This window comes from Anabas testudineus, chromosome 4 (assembly GCF_900324465.2).
Source record: "Anabas testudineus chromosome 4, fAnaTes1.2, whole genome shotgun sequence".
NCBI classification, from domain to species: Eukaryota; Metazoa; Chordata; class Actinopteri; order Anabantiformes; family Anabantidae; genus Anabas; species Anabas testudineus.
In genome coordinates, this window is record NC_046613.1 from 12,391,557 (window position 1) to 12,406,549 (window position 14,993).

Genomic DNA, 14,993 nt, shown 5'->3' on the forward strand with positions numbered 1-14,993 from the left:
ACGGTCAAGGTAATACAAGCAGAGAGGTGCACCCTCTAGGTGGGATGACTGCAGCCTTGACTCTCACCATCATCCACTGTCTCTCTGCTTTTAGTTTTTAGTTCTTGTTTTTTCTGTAATCTTCAGAGTGTACACTGTCTCTGTAGGAGGCAACACACATGCACACACAGCCACATACAGATTTGCACATCGTTACATGCGCACACACCAGACAGATGGTTGAAACTCTGCTCTGACAGAGGCTAAAGCACAGGGCACCTCTACTTTTCAAAGTCTCTGCATCTCTTCTCTTGCTGCTTTTTCAAATGCCATCTGTACCCAGGCACACTAATGTTACTTAAAACAAGGACATTGCATTTTGTTCTCCCTTTAATTAGAAGACAGCAAGAAGAGGGTTTCTTTCTGCATCTACCATATTATAAATCTTTTGGAAAGGAAAGCCTGATCATTTCATACAGCTGGCACAATATAGCTCCTGAAATAAAAGATGAAAGGACGGGAGATGGAGCGGCAGAGTACCTGAAAACATTTTAAGATTTTGCTTATGCATGCGTGCATCTGTGCAATGCGTTGTCTTGTAAGTGTATGGGCGTGCTTACAAGAATACAGTGCACTAGATGGATGAACTGTGTGTGTGTGTGTTTGAGAGAGAAAAAAGAAAGTGTGTGTTTCATTACCCAGCAGCCAGGTTCCTCGCCTCTCTCTTCTCTTCTGGTCTCTCAGAGGAGCGGTCATTTCTCTCTGTCAGTCAGTCAGTGTTTGGGGAAATGATAGTGGGTTTTAGAGAAAGAGAGGCTTTGTTTGGGCAGGAGCAGGCAAGAATAGCACTGTTTCCTTTCATCATCATCCTTTTACTGTCACCTCCTAACATTCTCCTCTATCACCTTCTCTCCTTTTGTCCTTTCCTTCCTTACTGCTCGCTCCCACTCTTTCCTTTTCATTCCTGTCTTGCCCATCCCCACCCCTAGCACTCACTTTTCGCCCCACCCCCTCTGTTTCCCCCTCCCCAGATTGAGGTAGTGTGTTATTAGTAAGGCAGCCAATGTGCCTGTCTGTGTGTGTTAGAGAGAGATAAGCACAGGTAGTGAGAGTTACATAAGCCTCTGTTGATTACTGTGGAGGAGAGCGAGAGCAGGAAAGGAGAGTGAGAAGAAGAGAGAGAGGGAGAGAGAGAAAGACAGATTGCTGTACCTTAGTAAGTACATTGTGCTCTAATGTTGCCTGTATGGCTGGCTGGCGGTTGATAAGTAGCCCAGGCTTCTGGGGCTGGTTGAAAGGACAGTCATTAGGTTGGACTCCCTCAACTGGCAGCTTGCTTCATAGATTGCAAGTTTGTTTTTGTTATAGTGTTTAGCAGGAGGAAAATAAACCCTTCTCAAGGTTTACTACGTTGATAGGGCATGACAGAGTGGCAATAAAAATACAGCTGAATACACTGAGTGTCGTGTGGATTTATGAAGCAGATTTTCATTTAAAACTTCATTAATCTCATCTGCAAGTAGTTTCTGTCTTAGATAAAATGTGAATAATATTTAAGGATAAGGCAACAATTAACCGAGCTTGCATGTGTATCCAAAGCATGATGTGACGTATTCTTTCACTGTTAAGTTAAAACTCAGTGAGCTATACCTGGTTGCATTGGGTATCATGTTCCTTCATTGTAAACTGAAGTTTAGTTTGATTCAGTCCTGCATATACTGTCACTCTGCCTAGTTTTTCAATTTTATGGTGTTGAAAAGTTGACCTTTTTATTCCTGTGGTAAAAACTACAATTTCACAGCTGTTTCAGGTGAACTTCCAAACTTCCTGCTGCCTATTTTTTCTTCTTCAGTAGTAACCAGTACACCACCGATAAGTATTGAGTAATAGACTAAAACGATTAAATGGGATTGTTAAAACAATCCTACTAAAACCTATAAAAATTAAAAACAGATCATATACAATCCAGTTCAGTCTGTTTATATTGTATCACAGCAACTTCAAAACACATGCATTTAAATTTAGTGGTGCAGGATTTGAAACTCTGATGTGATGCCTAATGAACTTCACGATGTAACCAGAAATATTTAATGTTATATGCATATGAGGAATAATAAGTAGAATAATAATTGTATAATGATGTACTAATGTATATAATCTCAACTAAGCAAAACATAGACTGCAACAGAGAATGGTCAGGTCAAGTTGGCACAACAATGTTGGTGTTTGGTTATATAGTATCACAGACTTAGTTCACATTTCACACCAGCATAAGATATTTTTCAGGCAAAGCCCTATTGATCTCTTAATCCTCTTCAGTGATACTAAACAGAGAATATTGTGTGTTCTTATAGCACAACTGCGTTCTGTAACTGAGGAACAACTTCACTCTGCTGTAGCTGAGCCAAAAACATCCATTCTGTTTCACTACCTGAACTTGTTGTACGCTCAATAGTATCTTACTCCTATTCCAGCTTTCAGACCTTGAACAAATGGATTATGGTGTTGCTGTAATCTACACCTGCTACACTAGCCTATAGACACAATAGACACAGTGCTCACACTTGTGTGTGCACACACTGTTATTGTTCGGTAAAAGTATGGGTGATGGGGTCAACTGCCACCTCACCTCTCTCACCTCCTTAGAGTGCTGTTGTAGAAAACTCAAGGACAAGAGTAGCTAGTACACTCTTAAACACTGAAGCACACACATGCACGCTCTGCAATCAGTCTTGGTCGATTGCAAATGGTCATGGACGTCTCCACTCCTCTTTTCACACTTCATACTGTGTGTGTCATACCTTCATCTGTATGCTGAGCATTTGTATAGAGCCCCTCCAGCCAAAACCAGCTTAGGAGCAGCTCAAGGCCAAACAAGTGTGAGGATTAAAGGGCGAATACAGTTCTCTCCCTATCTCCCTCGTCTCAGCGGAGGAAGTGAATGAGCAATGCTCTCCTCTTTCTTAACTACTGTTCAGGTGCCCTTAAGCAAGGCTCTTGGAGTTTCTAAGTGCCTTAGAGCAGTAGATGGCTGTGACACTAGGCAGCTTCCAATTTTCAAGGTGAAGCACTTTGTTGAAATAGTTTTAATGTTCGATAATTATATATAATCCATAAAACTACAAATTCCCATCCGTTACCAATTGTTACCAATACCAGCACACAGTTGTGACCTCAATTCTACCTCACATACAGGACATTCATGGCAATTATAGTAATAAATGAAGAAAATTGCAGCAACAGCATTGAATGTTGTTTGCACTATGTAGATCCGATTAGCATTGTTATTTTTCTGTTTCTGACAAGCTAATTAAAATGTACAGGTACAGAGTTGGCACAAGAGCAAGTAAGGGAGGGAAAATTGTGAAAGCTTGTCAGGGGAGAGGAAGCCAGAAAGGTAAAATAAAAATTAGAATAAAACAGAATAATTTACAATGAATAGGAGTTAATGAGATCATCCAACAGGCATGAGGAAAATACTGTGCAGGTATCTGCACAGCAATGTGTGTGGTCAGTGAAGACAGTGAGTGTTTTAGTTGCAAAGTGAGTAAAATGTGTTTGAACCAGTGTTTGCCACAAAGAGTAATGTGTGTATAATTTGTTTCATTTCATTTTTCACAATAATAATAAGCCAGCTCTGTAGTGAGATTTGTGACATTTTTATTTATTTATTCATTCATTCGTCCATTTCTTTCTTGCTGTCTTTCATCAGGTATTATTCTTCTAGAAGGAGCAATGTTTTGCATCTTGGTTGCAAAAGTAAAAAACTTTGTGGTTCCTGTGTCCTAGAGAGAGAAAAGAGAACAAAATGGAGAGTGAGATGGTCAAGCTGCTTCTACGAATAAGAATTCAGGAAGAGCGAGTATCATGAGACAAGCCAGCAGGAAGTTTAAAAAAATGTGGAGAAGGATGGCATGTACAAAAATGTGGAATAACAATAAGGAGGGCTTTTTATGTGTGAGAAAGGGACTGCACACAATGATGCTCAAACACAAAATTCCCCTCTTTCTCACTGCCTCTCTTTTATTCAGTCTCAGTCACATAGACATGCCTGTGTGCACACAGTATTATGTAAATGGTCTCTTTGCCAGAGTGCTGCTGTCACTGAACGAGTATCCTCTGGGCCATCTAGGCAGCCTCATTAAAACAAGGCACAGCCTCCATTAATAGATACCAGTGCACACATACACACCCATTTATATATACAGTCAGCAATGCACACAGATCATTCACAGACACCAATAAAGGACATCCCAGGAAGCTTGTCTTTAAATGTTCCTCTCAGGTGGCAGTCCAAAACATCTCCAAGGAAACGGCTCAAATGTCACTGAGAACAATGCAGGAAGAGTGTGTGTATGACTTGACTAGCGTGAAGGAAGACTTGGGGCCAATGCAACAATGCATCCCTACATGTGCAGTATAAAACTGGTGTAATGCTTGGTTTTAGAACAAGATACTGTAGGGTGGGTGGACTCTTGGGTGGGTGGTTAAAATAAAATCAGGTCAACCAAATATAAAATATAACACTAAATCAATTTTCCTGCCAATTACAAATACTTTGTGAGAAATATTAAACACATGGTACATATTGCATGTATTAAAAGTACTAGTTCCATTTAAAGCCTGTAAAGTAAAATGGGCCCCTGTTTTTTTGTGATCTGCTGGCCCCGCAGGTGGTTCCCGAGGTGTGGGCTTCATCCGCTTTGATAAGAGGATAGAGGCTGAAGAGGCCATCAAGGGCCTGAATGGACAGAAGCCATCTGGTGCTGCTGAGCCCATCACAGTCAAGTTCGCCAACAACCCCAGCCAGAAGACCAGCCAAGCCCTCCTTTCACAACTCTACCAGTCCCCCAATCGTCGATACCCAGGCCCGCTCCACCACCAGGCTCAGAGGTTCAGGTGAGTACTGAGTCAGAAAAATGTTTGCAGGTACATTAAGATTTAGTTTATTTTATATATATTATTTTAAATGTGTGCAGTTAATACAGAGTTCCCCAACCATGGCAGCTTGGCACCAAAAGGTTTAAATAGCATAAGATGATTGGCTGCTCTGCTTTATAACAGTGAATATGAGCAGCTTACAGTTTGTCAAAAGCATTTGAAGTGGGAGGAGCTGTTTTTGGGTCTTTGGATTTCTATCTATCTATCTAACGACTATGTTAAGTGATTTGTAATAGTTGTTCTTTTAAAGTCTGGATAGACATTTGATAAGCAAGGTCTTGTATACAAAAAAATTAAAGTACAACTTCATTAAGAGAAAACCTTTAAATAAGAAATCTGAGTACTTCCCAGAACCAGTGGCTCCTCCTACATCCTAACTCTATTTCAGAGACATTATGATGAAACAAAATGAAACGCAAAGTACCCTAGACATAATAAGATTAAGAAATGAGTCACTAGATCTATTTATCTAAAGGTTGGGAATTCCGGCTTGTGTTGAAGTAAATAATAATGAAAAACAAGGAATACATATTTACCCGCAAACTTTACAAACAGCTGCTGTCTCCTACAGGATGTGGATATGAGAGCTCTAATGTCTAGGTGGTAAAGAAATACTCATATGAGTCATTAGTTTTAAATTCAGTAGCAATTATTTGTGGTTAATGTGACAATAAATGCATTCAATCAAGGAAACATTACTGTTCTCAAACGACAGGCCTTTGGAAAACATTTGCACCAAATGCAATTTACAGTGTTCAACCAGGGGATGTGGCCTACACCTACTCATAGAGAGCATGAGTCATAGCAATATCTATGCTAGATGAATGGGTTCCACGTATACATCCCCTTTTTGGACAACAGGTGTGCTCAGCACCTGGTGCAGGTGTTAGTTAATCAGGCCCTGTGAGTGCTCTGTGTGGGTCCAACCAGATCAGAGAGGAACTGTTAATAAGAGACTGTGGGGTTCTGTCGTTCACAACTAGGTATTTCCCCTCATTTCATCATACTGCCATCATGCCAATGCTTCCCAGAATATTTCCTGTGAGGCCTGGGCAAAACATGTATTTGGAAATAAACATTGTAAATGTTTATAAAAAAGGAAAGAATCACTTCATTAATTGGCATCATTTGTGACCCTGACTTTGAAGTCTTGTTTCTGCAGGTTATGGTTATATTAATATAATCATCCATCAACCATCGTCTTACATTGACATAATAGTGCAAATGTACCAGACTAAAGACAGTAATTAACCATTAAATAGTACTAAGTTTGTGCATTTAAACTTAAAATTATTCAAGAAAGATTAAGGGTAAATAAAAAATATGCACACTGTAATGTCAGAAAATTACTTTTTGCCCAGGTCGGTAAGCTCAACACAAGCTCATCACTTAACTTTATATATACAGTATACGGCTGATATAGCTACTGTATATATGTCATCCCATCTGTTCATTTCCTGTCACTCCCTAATGACACAAACAATCCTTTTTTAGTTTCAATACGGTTTACAAAACCAGATATGGTTAGGACTCACTCTTTGAGGTCATGTTACCTTTCAAACTGAAAACCATGATGATTGTATTATATTATTCTCTATCATCCTACGAACAAGAATGTTTCTGAATTGGAGACAGAATGTGTGCTTATACAATTTCCTCTCTCTTTCAATAACACTAAGCCGGTCGTGCTGTTTACTCTCCATCAAAGTCAGAGCTTGGAAGGTATTTTTCTTCTGGAGCAGCTTCCCTGGTGTGACACCTGAGCGATGTAGCGTGGCTGTGTGTCTGTGATACGCCAAGCCAATTTGCAGGCTCCGCAGGAGAGCTGTCGCTTCTCATCACAACTCACAACCACGGGACACTTCCTCACTGTGTCCCTGTGCTCCCACTCTCTGCTCCCAAGCCCTTCACTAAAACCTTAACACTTTAGAAGTTATAAATGTGCTCCATGTGCACAGTTTCCCCCTTTTTTTTAACTCCATCTTTAGAGAGAGCATTTTCTATTTCTTCCTCACATGACACATCCAGCTAGATGTCAGTCAGGCCTGTTCTAGTCTTAACTCCTTGACAAAACAAAATAAAAGTTTAAACTAAAATAGATGCTGTAATGCATTTAATGAAATTAATTAGTACTGATTTACCTTAATGTCAGTATCGAAATGGAAATCTACTAGATATTGTTACAGTCGAGTCGAGTTAAAAAGAGACCAGGTGGAATACTGTAAAATCAAATTACATTTGTCTATATCCATCCTATGTGTCTAAATCATGTGCTATACTACAACTGAATATATACTTTGCTTGTAAGGTCTCTCCAAGACAGCAAACATAATCTACTCAAGCACAATACACCGCTCCCCAGATCCCTGCTCGTTTCAGATCCTGTTGTTAACTAATGGCACTAATTAGCAAATTAGCCTTATTATATCCAAGGCAGGAGCCAGTTTTAATTGAACAGATTTTTGTTTCAAAAAAAGAAAAGACAAAAACACCCATTCCTCCATTAACATGCATTGAGAGAAAGCACAAAAGCCCTATTGTTTATATCAAGCTTGAAGAGGCAGTGTGAAAAGCTGCCAGAGTGTTTGCGTGGTGAGTGTGCATCAGTGTGCATTTGTACATGTGTGAGAGAGAAAAGCGAGGGAGACCTAGTGTTAGCAGCAGGTTGTTTTGTTGTGGCCCAATGGCCCGGCGGCCAGCAGATGTCTTCGTGCTCCTGGGCCTGGAGCGCCTCTCCTCTGAGCATCCTCTCCAATTGACTCATTTACCCACAAAGCAGTCTGCTCGTTCCCTTCCCACATAATGGGCTAATTACTGCTTTAATGAACCTGGATATTCTTTTCTACACGTTTTCTTGTTTCGACCTATCCTTTGTGCTTTTGGTAAAATGCCACAATGCAGACACACTTTTGAAACCAGAAACAGGCCCAGACTTTACTCTGAGTTTACTTACGTTCAAGTACGTGAACTCGGGTGATGTCAGCATGGGGATTTCAGTGATATGACATCACATTTTGAGCATTTAAATGCATCTCAATCCTTTCATTTTTTAAAAACCATGTACTGATGTGAAGTAACTAGTGAGCCAGTGTGGAAATAATAGTTTAAAATGTAGGTTATTACAGTGCTTTTCATTCCTGATCCTCCGATTGGCAGGATTTCTAATTTATTAGGTGCTTAACTACAATTACCTGGCTTCCCGGTGTTAAATTGTACCTGATTAGAAGACTACTGATCTGTTATATCTAACATGTTATGTAAATTTAATTTTATTTAAAACTGCTTAATATAAATACTATTCTAATTATTATTGCACAAATTATTTATGACAGACCTTCAAAGCCTAATTGTTTTTTAATCACATTTAAATAATGATATAATTATGTGTGTGGAAGAAAGAAAAATGGCGCTAAGATCAGGACAGATACCTGGATTTAGCTGTGGTTAAAAAAAAAAGGATGTTTTGTTAAATGTGTAGCAGTTATGTTGCAAGAAAGCCAGAGCTTTTTGCCTGGAAGAGACAAGGAGAAACAAAGTCAGAGAGTTTGTAGTGTTTTCAAGAGGAACGAGGCGTCACTGGCCAGCTGTTGCTCAATAAGCCGTGGCCCCTGTCCATTAGGCCAGAGGAGTTAATAAGACATGAGACAGGCCAGACCCAAGTGAGGAATGAAGGTCATTGAGTCACCAAGCAGACTGCATCCATCCAATAGGGTCAACATTTCATACAGCCCAAGGTTTCTGTTGTCCAACTTACAAATAGGCACACACACAGTCTGCTGGGCTCTTAGGCCACACACACATACATAAACTAGACTGCAGTTTACCCGTGCTGACTACAGTGCCATTATTAGTGCAATTATTATTCCCCAAAACTAACCCTTTTAGACAGAGGACATCATCTAATGTTCAGCCATTCCACCTGACCTGTTAGCCCTCAACAAGTTGACCTGACCACAAAAACAGACATTCACAATTTCACGGCTCCTTTAATGTCCCGTTGTGTTTTTGTTGGTCCACCGCACACAAAACCTACCACTCATCATTACCTCCACTCGCTCACCATCATTCAAATGCCAAACCATTACACTGACAGAACTCTGGATCATTTCCTGCCATCTCAGGTATTCTCTCAATTGGTTTACATAAATTAAAGATCATAGTATATGAAAATAAATTTTCATTAACCTCCATCTTTTAATAAACCATCAATGTGGTGGCATAACTTGTACGGAGACCCACATGCAATTTTCTGCACAGAGAAAAAGGCAATGATTTGACATTGCACTACGGCTACCCTAGCATCCTAGTATAGCCAAGTGCCATGGTATGCTCCTGTCCTGCCGCTATTAGTGCTCTATATGTGACTGTATTACTGAACTGTGACTGTAGTCATGTACTGAATTAAACAGTCTCACCTACAGTAAACATGGTGAGCCTTTAACACACTGCACTGGCATTAGCTACGACGTGGCACAGTGGCTGACCAAGCAAGTGCCGACCATACTGATGGTACTGTAGATTCATTATCTAATGATAGCATTTTTTTCTGGTGGGGCTCCTCAGTGTAATGGACCAACTATATATGGGTTTGTTTGTTCTTGAGTGAGGAGGACCATGCAGTTCCTACAGGGACTTAACATTAGTTCCATTGAGTGAGTCGACCATCTGCCCACCATTAACCCCAGAACCCTCCTTCTCTTTACAGGCTGGACAATTTGCTTAATATGGCCTATGGCGTAAAGAGGTAATTAAAAACTTCACCCAATGCCAGATGTCCATGTTGACTCAATGATTTTTCAATATCCTTTTTCTGTTCTTTTTAGTTTATGTTTCCTTGTATTTTTATAGTCACTTTGCGTTTGACAATTCGTTCAAGGTCAATTTTTGGTTCTTCTTGATTTGTTTGGTTTTTCCCTCGTCAGCTTGAGTTGGATTTAAAACCCTACCAGGTGTTAAAAAAAGAACGAGAACAATCAGTCTTTGTTTTTCAGTGGTGATGAATTTGCTTTGTTTTGATTATGACAAGTGCTGGTGTTGTTTCTGTGTAGTGAATGGATTTTGTTCTCTGGTGTAAACTCCTAATTTGCAGGTGTGTTTTTTCATCTGGATTCAGGTTCTCCTACCTTGTCACAGCACTATAGCTATAGCTTGGAAAAAGTTTCTGTGTTTAGAAGCAAAATTTAAATCGCTCACATTTTATTGAGATTTCCCGCTACTATATATGATTTGAACAAAACTTTTGTGCATTCACTACTATATGTGAACACTTTCTGTCCTAGACCGGCAACTGCAAAGCAGAAATTATATATTGCCTTAATTTCTTGGCAATACTTGCACAGATTAGGTTTAACTAGGACATGAGATGAGGCTGGATGAACCTGGATCCCTGCTGGAAACAGGAAATGCTGTTTCACTGCAGACAGCTCCAGCTTTGGCACTGCTCTGCTCAAATTCCTTCCTTTCGCCTCCATGTTTCATTTTGCTTTCTCACTACCTTAGGTGTTACATAATCTAGGGCAGCAACCACTATCGTGATAGATGTTTCATGTTCTGACTGTGGCATCCTGCATGTTGCAAGCACAGGGGACACCATCAGAAGTCAGCTTAGTTATTCAAACACAACTTGGGTTTTAGTTCCAGAGAAATGTTCACTAAGCAACCCATAAAAGGCTGTGATTTTCTCAAATGCAGGAAGTCATAATCCAGTTTCAGAATAACTCACTGATAGTGATTTATTGTGGCATTTGCAGGTTTAACCCTTAGTGCCTCCCCTGCTCGGAGAACACGGTGCCCTTACTGAGTCTTTACATAATTTTCTAAAGGTGAAAATAGTGTCAGATTCAGCTATCCTGATTACTTAACATGTCATCAAGTTAGAAGTGCTTTTCAGTGATCTCAGGTTATTATATGAAAAGAAAGAAAAGAAAGGTGTTAAGAGCTGGAAATGGTTGGCTTTAGAAACGTTAGAATAGATATCTGGTCAGCTACACTGTTGCTATGCAACCCGTGGTCTCGTCTGTAACACTGGTTAGTGTTTGGTCCCGCTCTGATGGGTACACTCACATGCACATTTACACACACACACACACACAGAGGCACACTCATCTCCATTCCTCACAGTGGCAGTGTTAGCTAGCCTCTAAACCTCACTCTCAGAAACCTCCTCACATACAGTAATATACATAGTTCCATACAACACGCTGCTGCAAACCTAGGTTTCCTGTTGTACCTCAGTCATATAGATTTATAATAATAGAATCAGTTTGATATTGTCCTAATCACAGATGTATTCAAAATGAATCGGATTATCTACAATGGTACTTAACACATTTAATCCAATCAAGTTCAGCTAGTGCAGAGAGCCCTTACCATCAATGAGCTAATTGTAGCTCCATAGGAGCTTGTATTAGTGTACTACAGTGGCCACAGGCACACTGTATATGACCAAAGTCATGCATGAAGGTCGTAGTGATTGCTGGCCATATATAGTTACTAGAGAGAGAGGGTTGGGAGCCCTGAGCAGCAAGCATCACTATCGATCAGTGCCATGAGCTCTGCAATAGACCAGAACAGAAGGCCCTGCAGACTGGAGGAGTGGGAGGAATACACTTTGTACCTAAATGCCACTGGGGTGTAAAGTGCTTCCATTTTCCATTTAGTTTGTTCCCTCTTCCCTCCCTCCCTTTCCCTAAGAAAGCAGCCTTCCCTGAGACAGCTGCAGCTAAGCAGAAATCTCAATTAAAGCACACCCAATAATGCCTATAGTCGTTTCTTGGAGAGAGGTGGCATAAGAAATGAACCTTTTTATCTCATTTACCTTTTATTTAAAAGTGGGGATAATTTTTTTCCTCCTTTCCTTTTCCTTTGAGCGGAAAGGCAATTAAGTGAAGTCAACCGAGGATTCAAATCTCTTGCATCACAAGAAAAAGGAGAAGATTATGAGGCGAATGAGAACAGATTTAGCAGGCTGGTGCATGATCTTTGATGAATTTCTAGCAACGGTTTAATTCAACAACTTCCTGCAATTTAGCTCCTAAAGGAGCCACTCAAGGACACAAAGCGAGAACCTTCCTCTGCATCTCCTTCAGCAGAAATATAGCCCAGCATGCAGCGCTGTCGTCACTCGTGACAGGAGTCACGCCTTTCAGAATTGATGAGCTCAGGGAGGATTTAGTGGTAGCTATGCAGACTCACATACAAACCCATGCATTTAGAGCTGAACATACAGGTACATATAACACAACGCAATACATACAAATAGAATCCTTGTTGTTGGTGAACCGTAAATAATCAGCTTTTACGTTTGTTATTTAATCTACTGTAGCTCTAGATAGTAGTGTATCAGGCAAGTCAGCAGCATGGCAAGCGATTTAGGTTTTAAATGTGTATCTCAAAAAATAATGGTGCTGTAAAAGATGGAGATAGATTTTTCACTGCTTTATGTCATTTCATGTGCAGTAGATGCAGCCACTATTTGACTGTGTGCCTCAACCTGTTCAGTTAAAACTTGCTTTCTTCTCTCTTCCTGTCTTTCTGCTCTCCCTCTATTCTCCCCCACTCTGCCTCTCCTCTCAGGTTCTCCCCCATCACCATTGACAGCATGACCAGTCTGGTTGGCATGAACATCCCTGGGCACACGGGCACTGGCTGGTGCATCTTCGTGTACAATCTGTCTCCGGATTCTGACGAGAGCGTGCTCTGGCAGCTGTTTGGGCCCTTCGGTGCCGTCAACAATGTCAAGGTGATCCGTGACTTCAACACCAACAAGTGCAAAGGCTTTGGCTTCGTCACCATGACGAATTACGACGAGGCGGCCATGGCCATTGCCAGTCTCAACGGCTACAGGTTGGGCGACCGCGTCTTGCAAGTCTCCTTCAAGACTAACAAGACACACAAGTCCTGAACTTTAACATGTAGAAGCAGTTGCCCCGCGACTTTGTCTGCTCCAAAATTGCCCCCAACCCCCCAACCCCTCACCTCTACCCATCCCTTAGCCCCTTCAGTCACTACCACCATGCTACAGCCATCCAACACAGCAAACTCAAACCGGAACGCAAAGCAACCAACAAACCATCAAACAAATTGAACTAGATATGGCTTATATTATAACTTTGGACCTATAAGCCAATGTTGCCTAAGTATTACAAAAATGAAATGATGAAAATGTTCATGAGTTTTTGGAAGCTCCTGTGTTAATGCAGGCTTCTCTTTGTTGTATATTCTGTTTGTTGTGATTGTTCAATGATTTTTTCTCTTCTGTGTAAACAGTAGCAAATCCCTGTATCCCCTTATTTCAGAGAAGAGAAAGTCCTTTTTAGATTGAAACCTTTTCTCTATCTTGATTCAGGATTTGTTTTTCTTTTCTAAATCCGGATCCACTGTCGTTAGTATTATATACCTCCCTGTCGGTGAAAGGGAGGGGGCTCTTTTTTAAATTGGTGAACCATTCATTCATTTTTAGTGTTTATTAAAAACTTCCCCTTATTGATTATAGATGGGATTTCCACAATCCCGGTAACTCTGATGTAGAAAAAATAAAGAATTTCTAACATTGTTTTTGTTTTGTATCGCAAACAAAACATAATGTCTTTCCTCACAGGGGTTCAGGGAGATGGGGCGAGGGAGGGGATGGGTTAGCTTTCCTGATGACACGTTCAGTAATTTAAGAAAAAAAAAAACAACACTGTTGCCAAAGAGAAGATCTCTTTGCTTGAAAAAAAAAATGCGTTTAGAAAAAGATAAAAATAAAGAGAAAGAAGATCTATTTTTATAAATGATAATTAAAATAATAATTATTGAAGAATTTTTACAAGAATCTGGATTTGAAAAAAGAGAAAAATATTTTGACTGGCTAACTAGGGGGGGCCGGGGCGGGAGGGAGGGGGCACCACCTTGTCTTGTCGTTCTGCCGTGGTACTTTATAGGATCAACGGTTGTTTGTTTTTTGGGGAATCCAAGATGGCAGCGATTTTGTAGATGGAAGGTTTTGTGAAAAAGGATGCAAACTGAGGCAGGTGATTTTGGTAATTTTTCACATATGTACTAGTGCGTAATTATTCAACAGCGATACCCAAAAGGGAAGGGAGAGGGGTCTTTCCAAGGCCTAACCATCCTTATAGTCCAGAGCCCAAAGCAAGAAGACCCTTTGTCCACTTGTTTTCCTGTTTTTGTCATCAGTCAATATGGGATATCAGTAAATAGATATATACACATCTGTCCATTTAGAGAGCATACTATACATTATCTATATCATTTTCTTCGCTCTGCGTTTGTGAACTTAACATTTGAAAAGAACTTCCTTTTAGCGATCAACAGTAGGTGCTATACTACATTATTCACATATCTTAAATATCCAAGTTTGTTGTTCTATGTGTTGTTTAAAGAAAAAAAAATACTTCGATGTTGGCATTGAATTGAGCTGCTGTTCTTTGTTTAATATTTGTTTATTGTTGGCCCGGAAATCTGGTGAGACTATTTCTTTGCTGAATAACCAGATACATTCATTTGGGCCTTGTAAGAATCACTGGACAAATTTTTATTTTTAATTTTTTTTTTTGTTTGGCTTGCTGACTTTTAGGTTACTTGCTGAGTGTGAAACGTTTGTCAAAACTTAATGATGATTAGCTAGTTCCGTTAGTCTAGATATTTGTTTCCTTAAAAAGGATCTATGACAACTGTGTCTTTATTTGCTGTGTACAAATAGATGATATATATAAATATATATATAGTCTACATTTGTTTTACAATATCTACTGTACTATCTGAGTTGTCACTGTTCTTTTGTTTGAGCTTGTCTTTTTCATATGACAACTTATTATGAAGTGGTGGTTCAGTTACTTAGAAAAACTTGTGAGGAAACTGTTCAATTGTTGTCATGTTACTTGTGGAGAAAAAAAAAAGATTTGGATTAACTTTCAGTTAACTACCGCGGCAAAAGAAACCGAACAAAAGCTTAGACTATAACTGTATTTGTTTAGCAGTTTATTTACTTTTCTATTTTGTAAACTATTTATTTTTCTATTTATTTGTATTTATTATATATTTATTAATTAATTTATCTGTGTATTTATGTA

General features: G+C 39.8%; 1 protein-coding gene across 4 annotated transcripts in view; it reads left to right on the forward strand.

Annotated features, from left to right (window-relative positions):
- elavl4 (ELAV like neuron-specific RNA binding protein 4) overlaps positions 1-13,775 on the forward strand; it is a 64,786-nt gene extending 51,011 nt beyond the window's left edge. For 3 of the 4 annotated variants that reach the window (XM_026344780.1, XM_026344778.1, XM_026344781.1), the window contains exons 6-8: positions 4,653-4,878; positions 9,626-9,664; positions 12,496-13,775. In XM_026344780.1, the coding sequence (XP_026200565.1) occupies positions 4,653-4,878; positions 9,626-9,664; positions 12,496-12,823 (593 nt within the window). In that variant the 3' untranslated portion in view covers positions 12,824-13,775. The remainder of the gene's footprint in view (positions 1-4,652; positions 4,879-9,625; positions 9,665-12,495) is intronic. The other variant, XM_026344779.1, reaches the window with a different exon arrangement.
- The last annotated feature ends 1,218 nt before the right edge of the window (positions 13,776-14,993 follow it).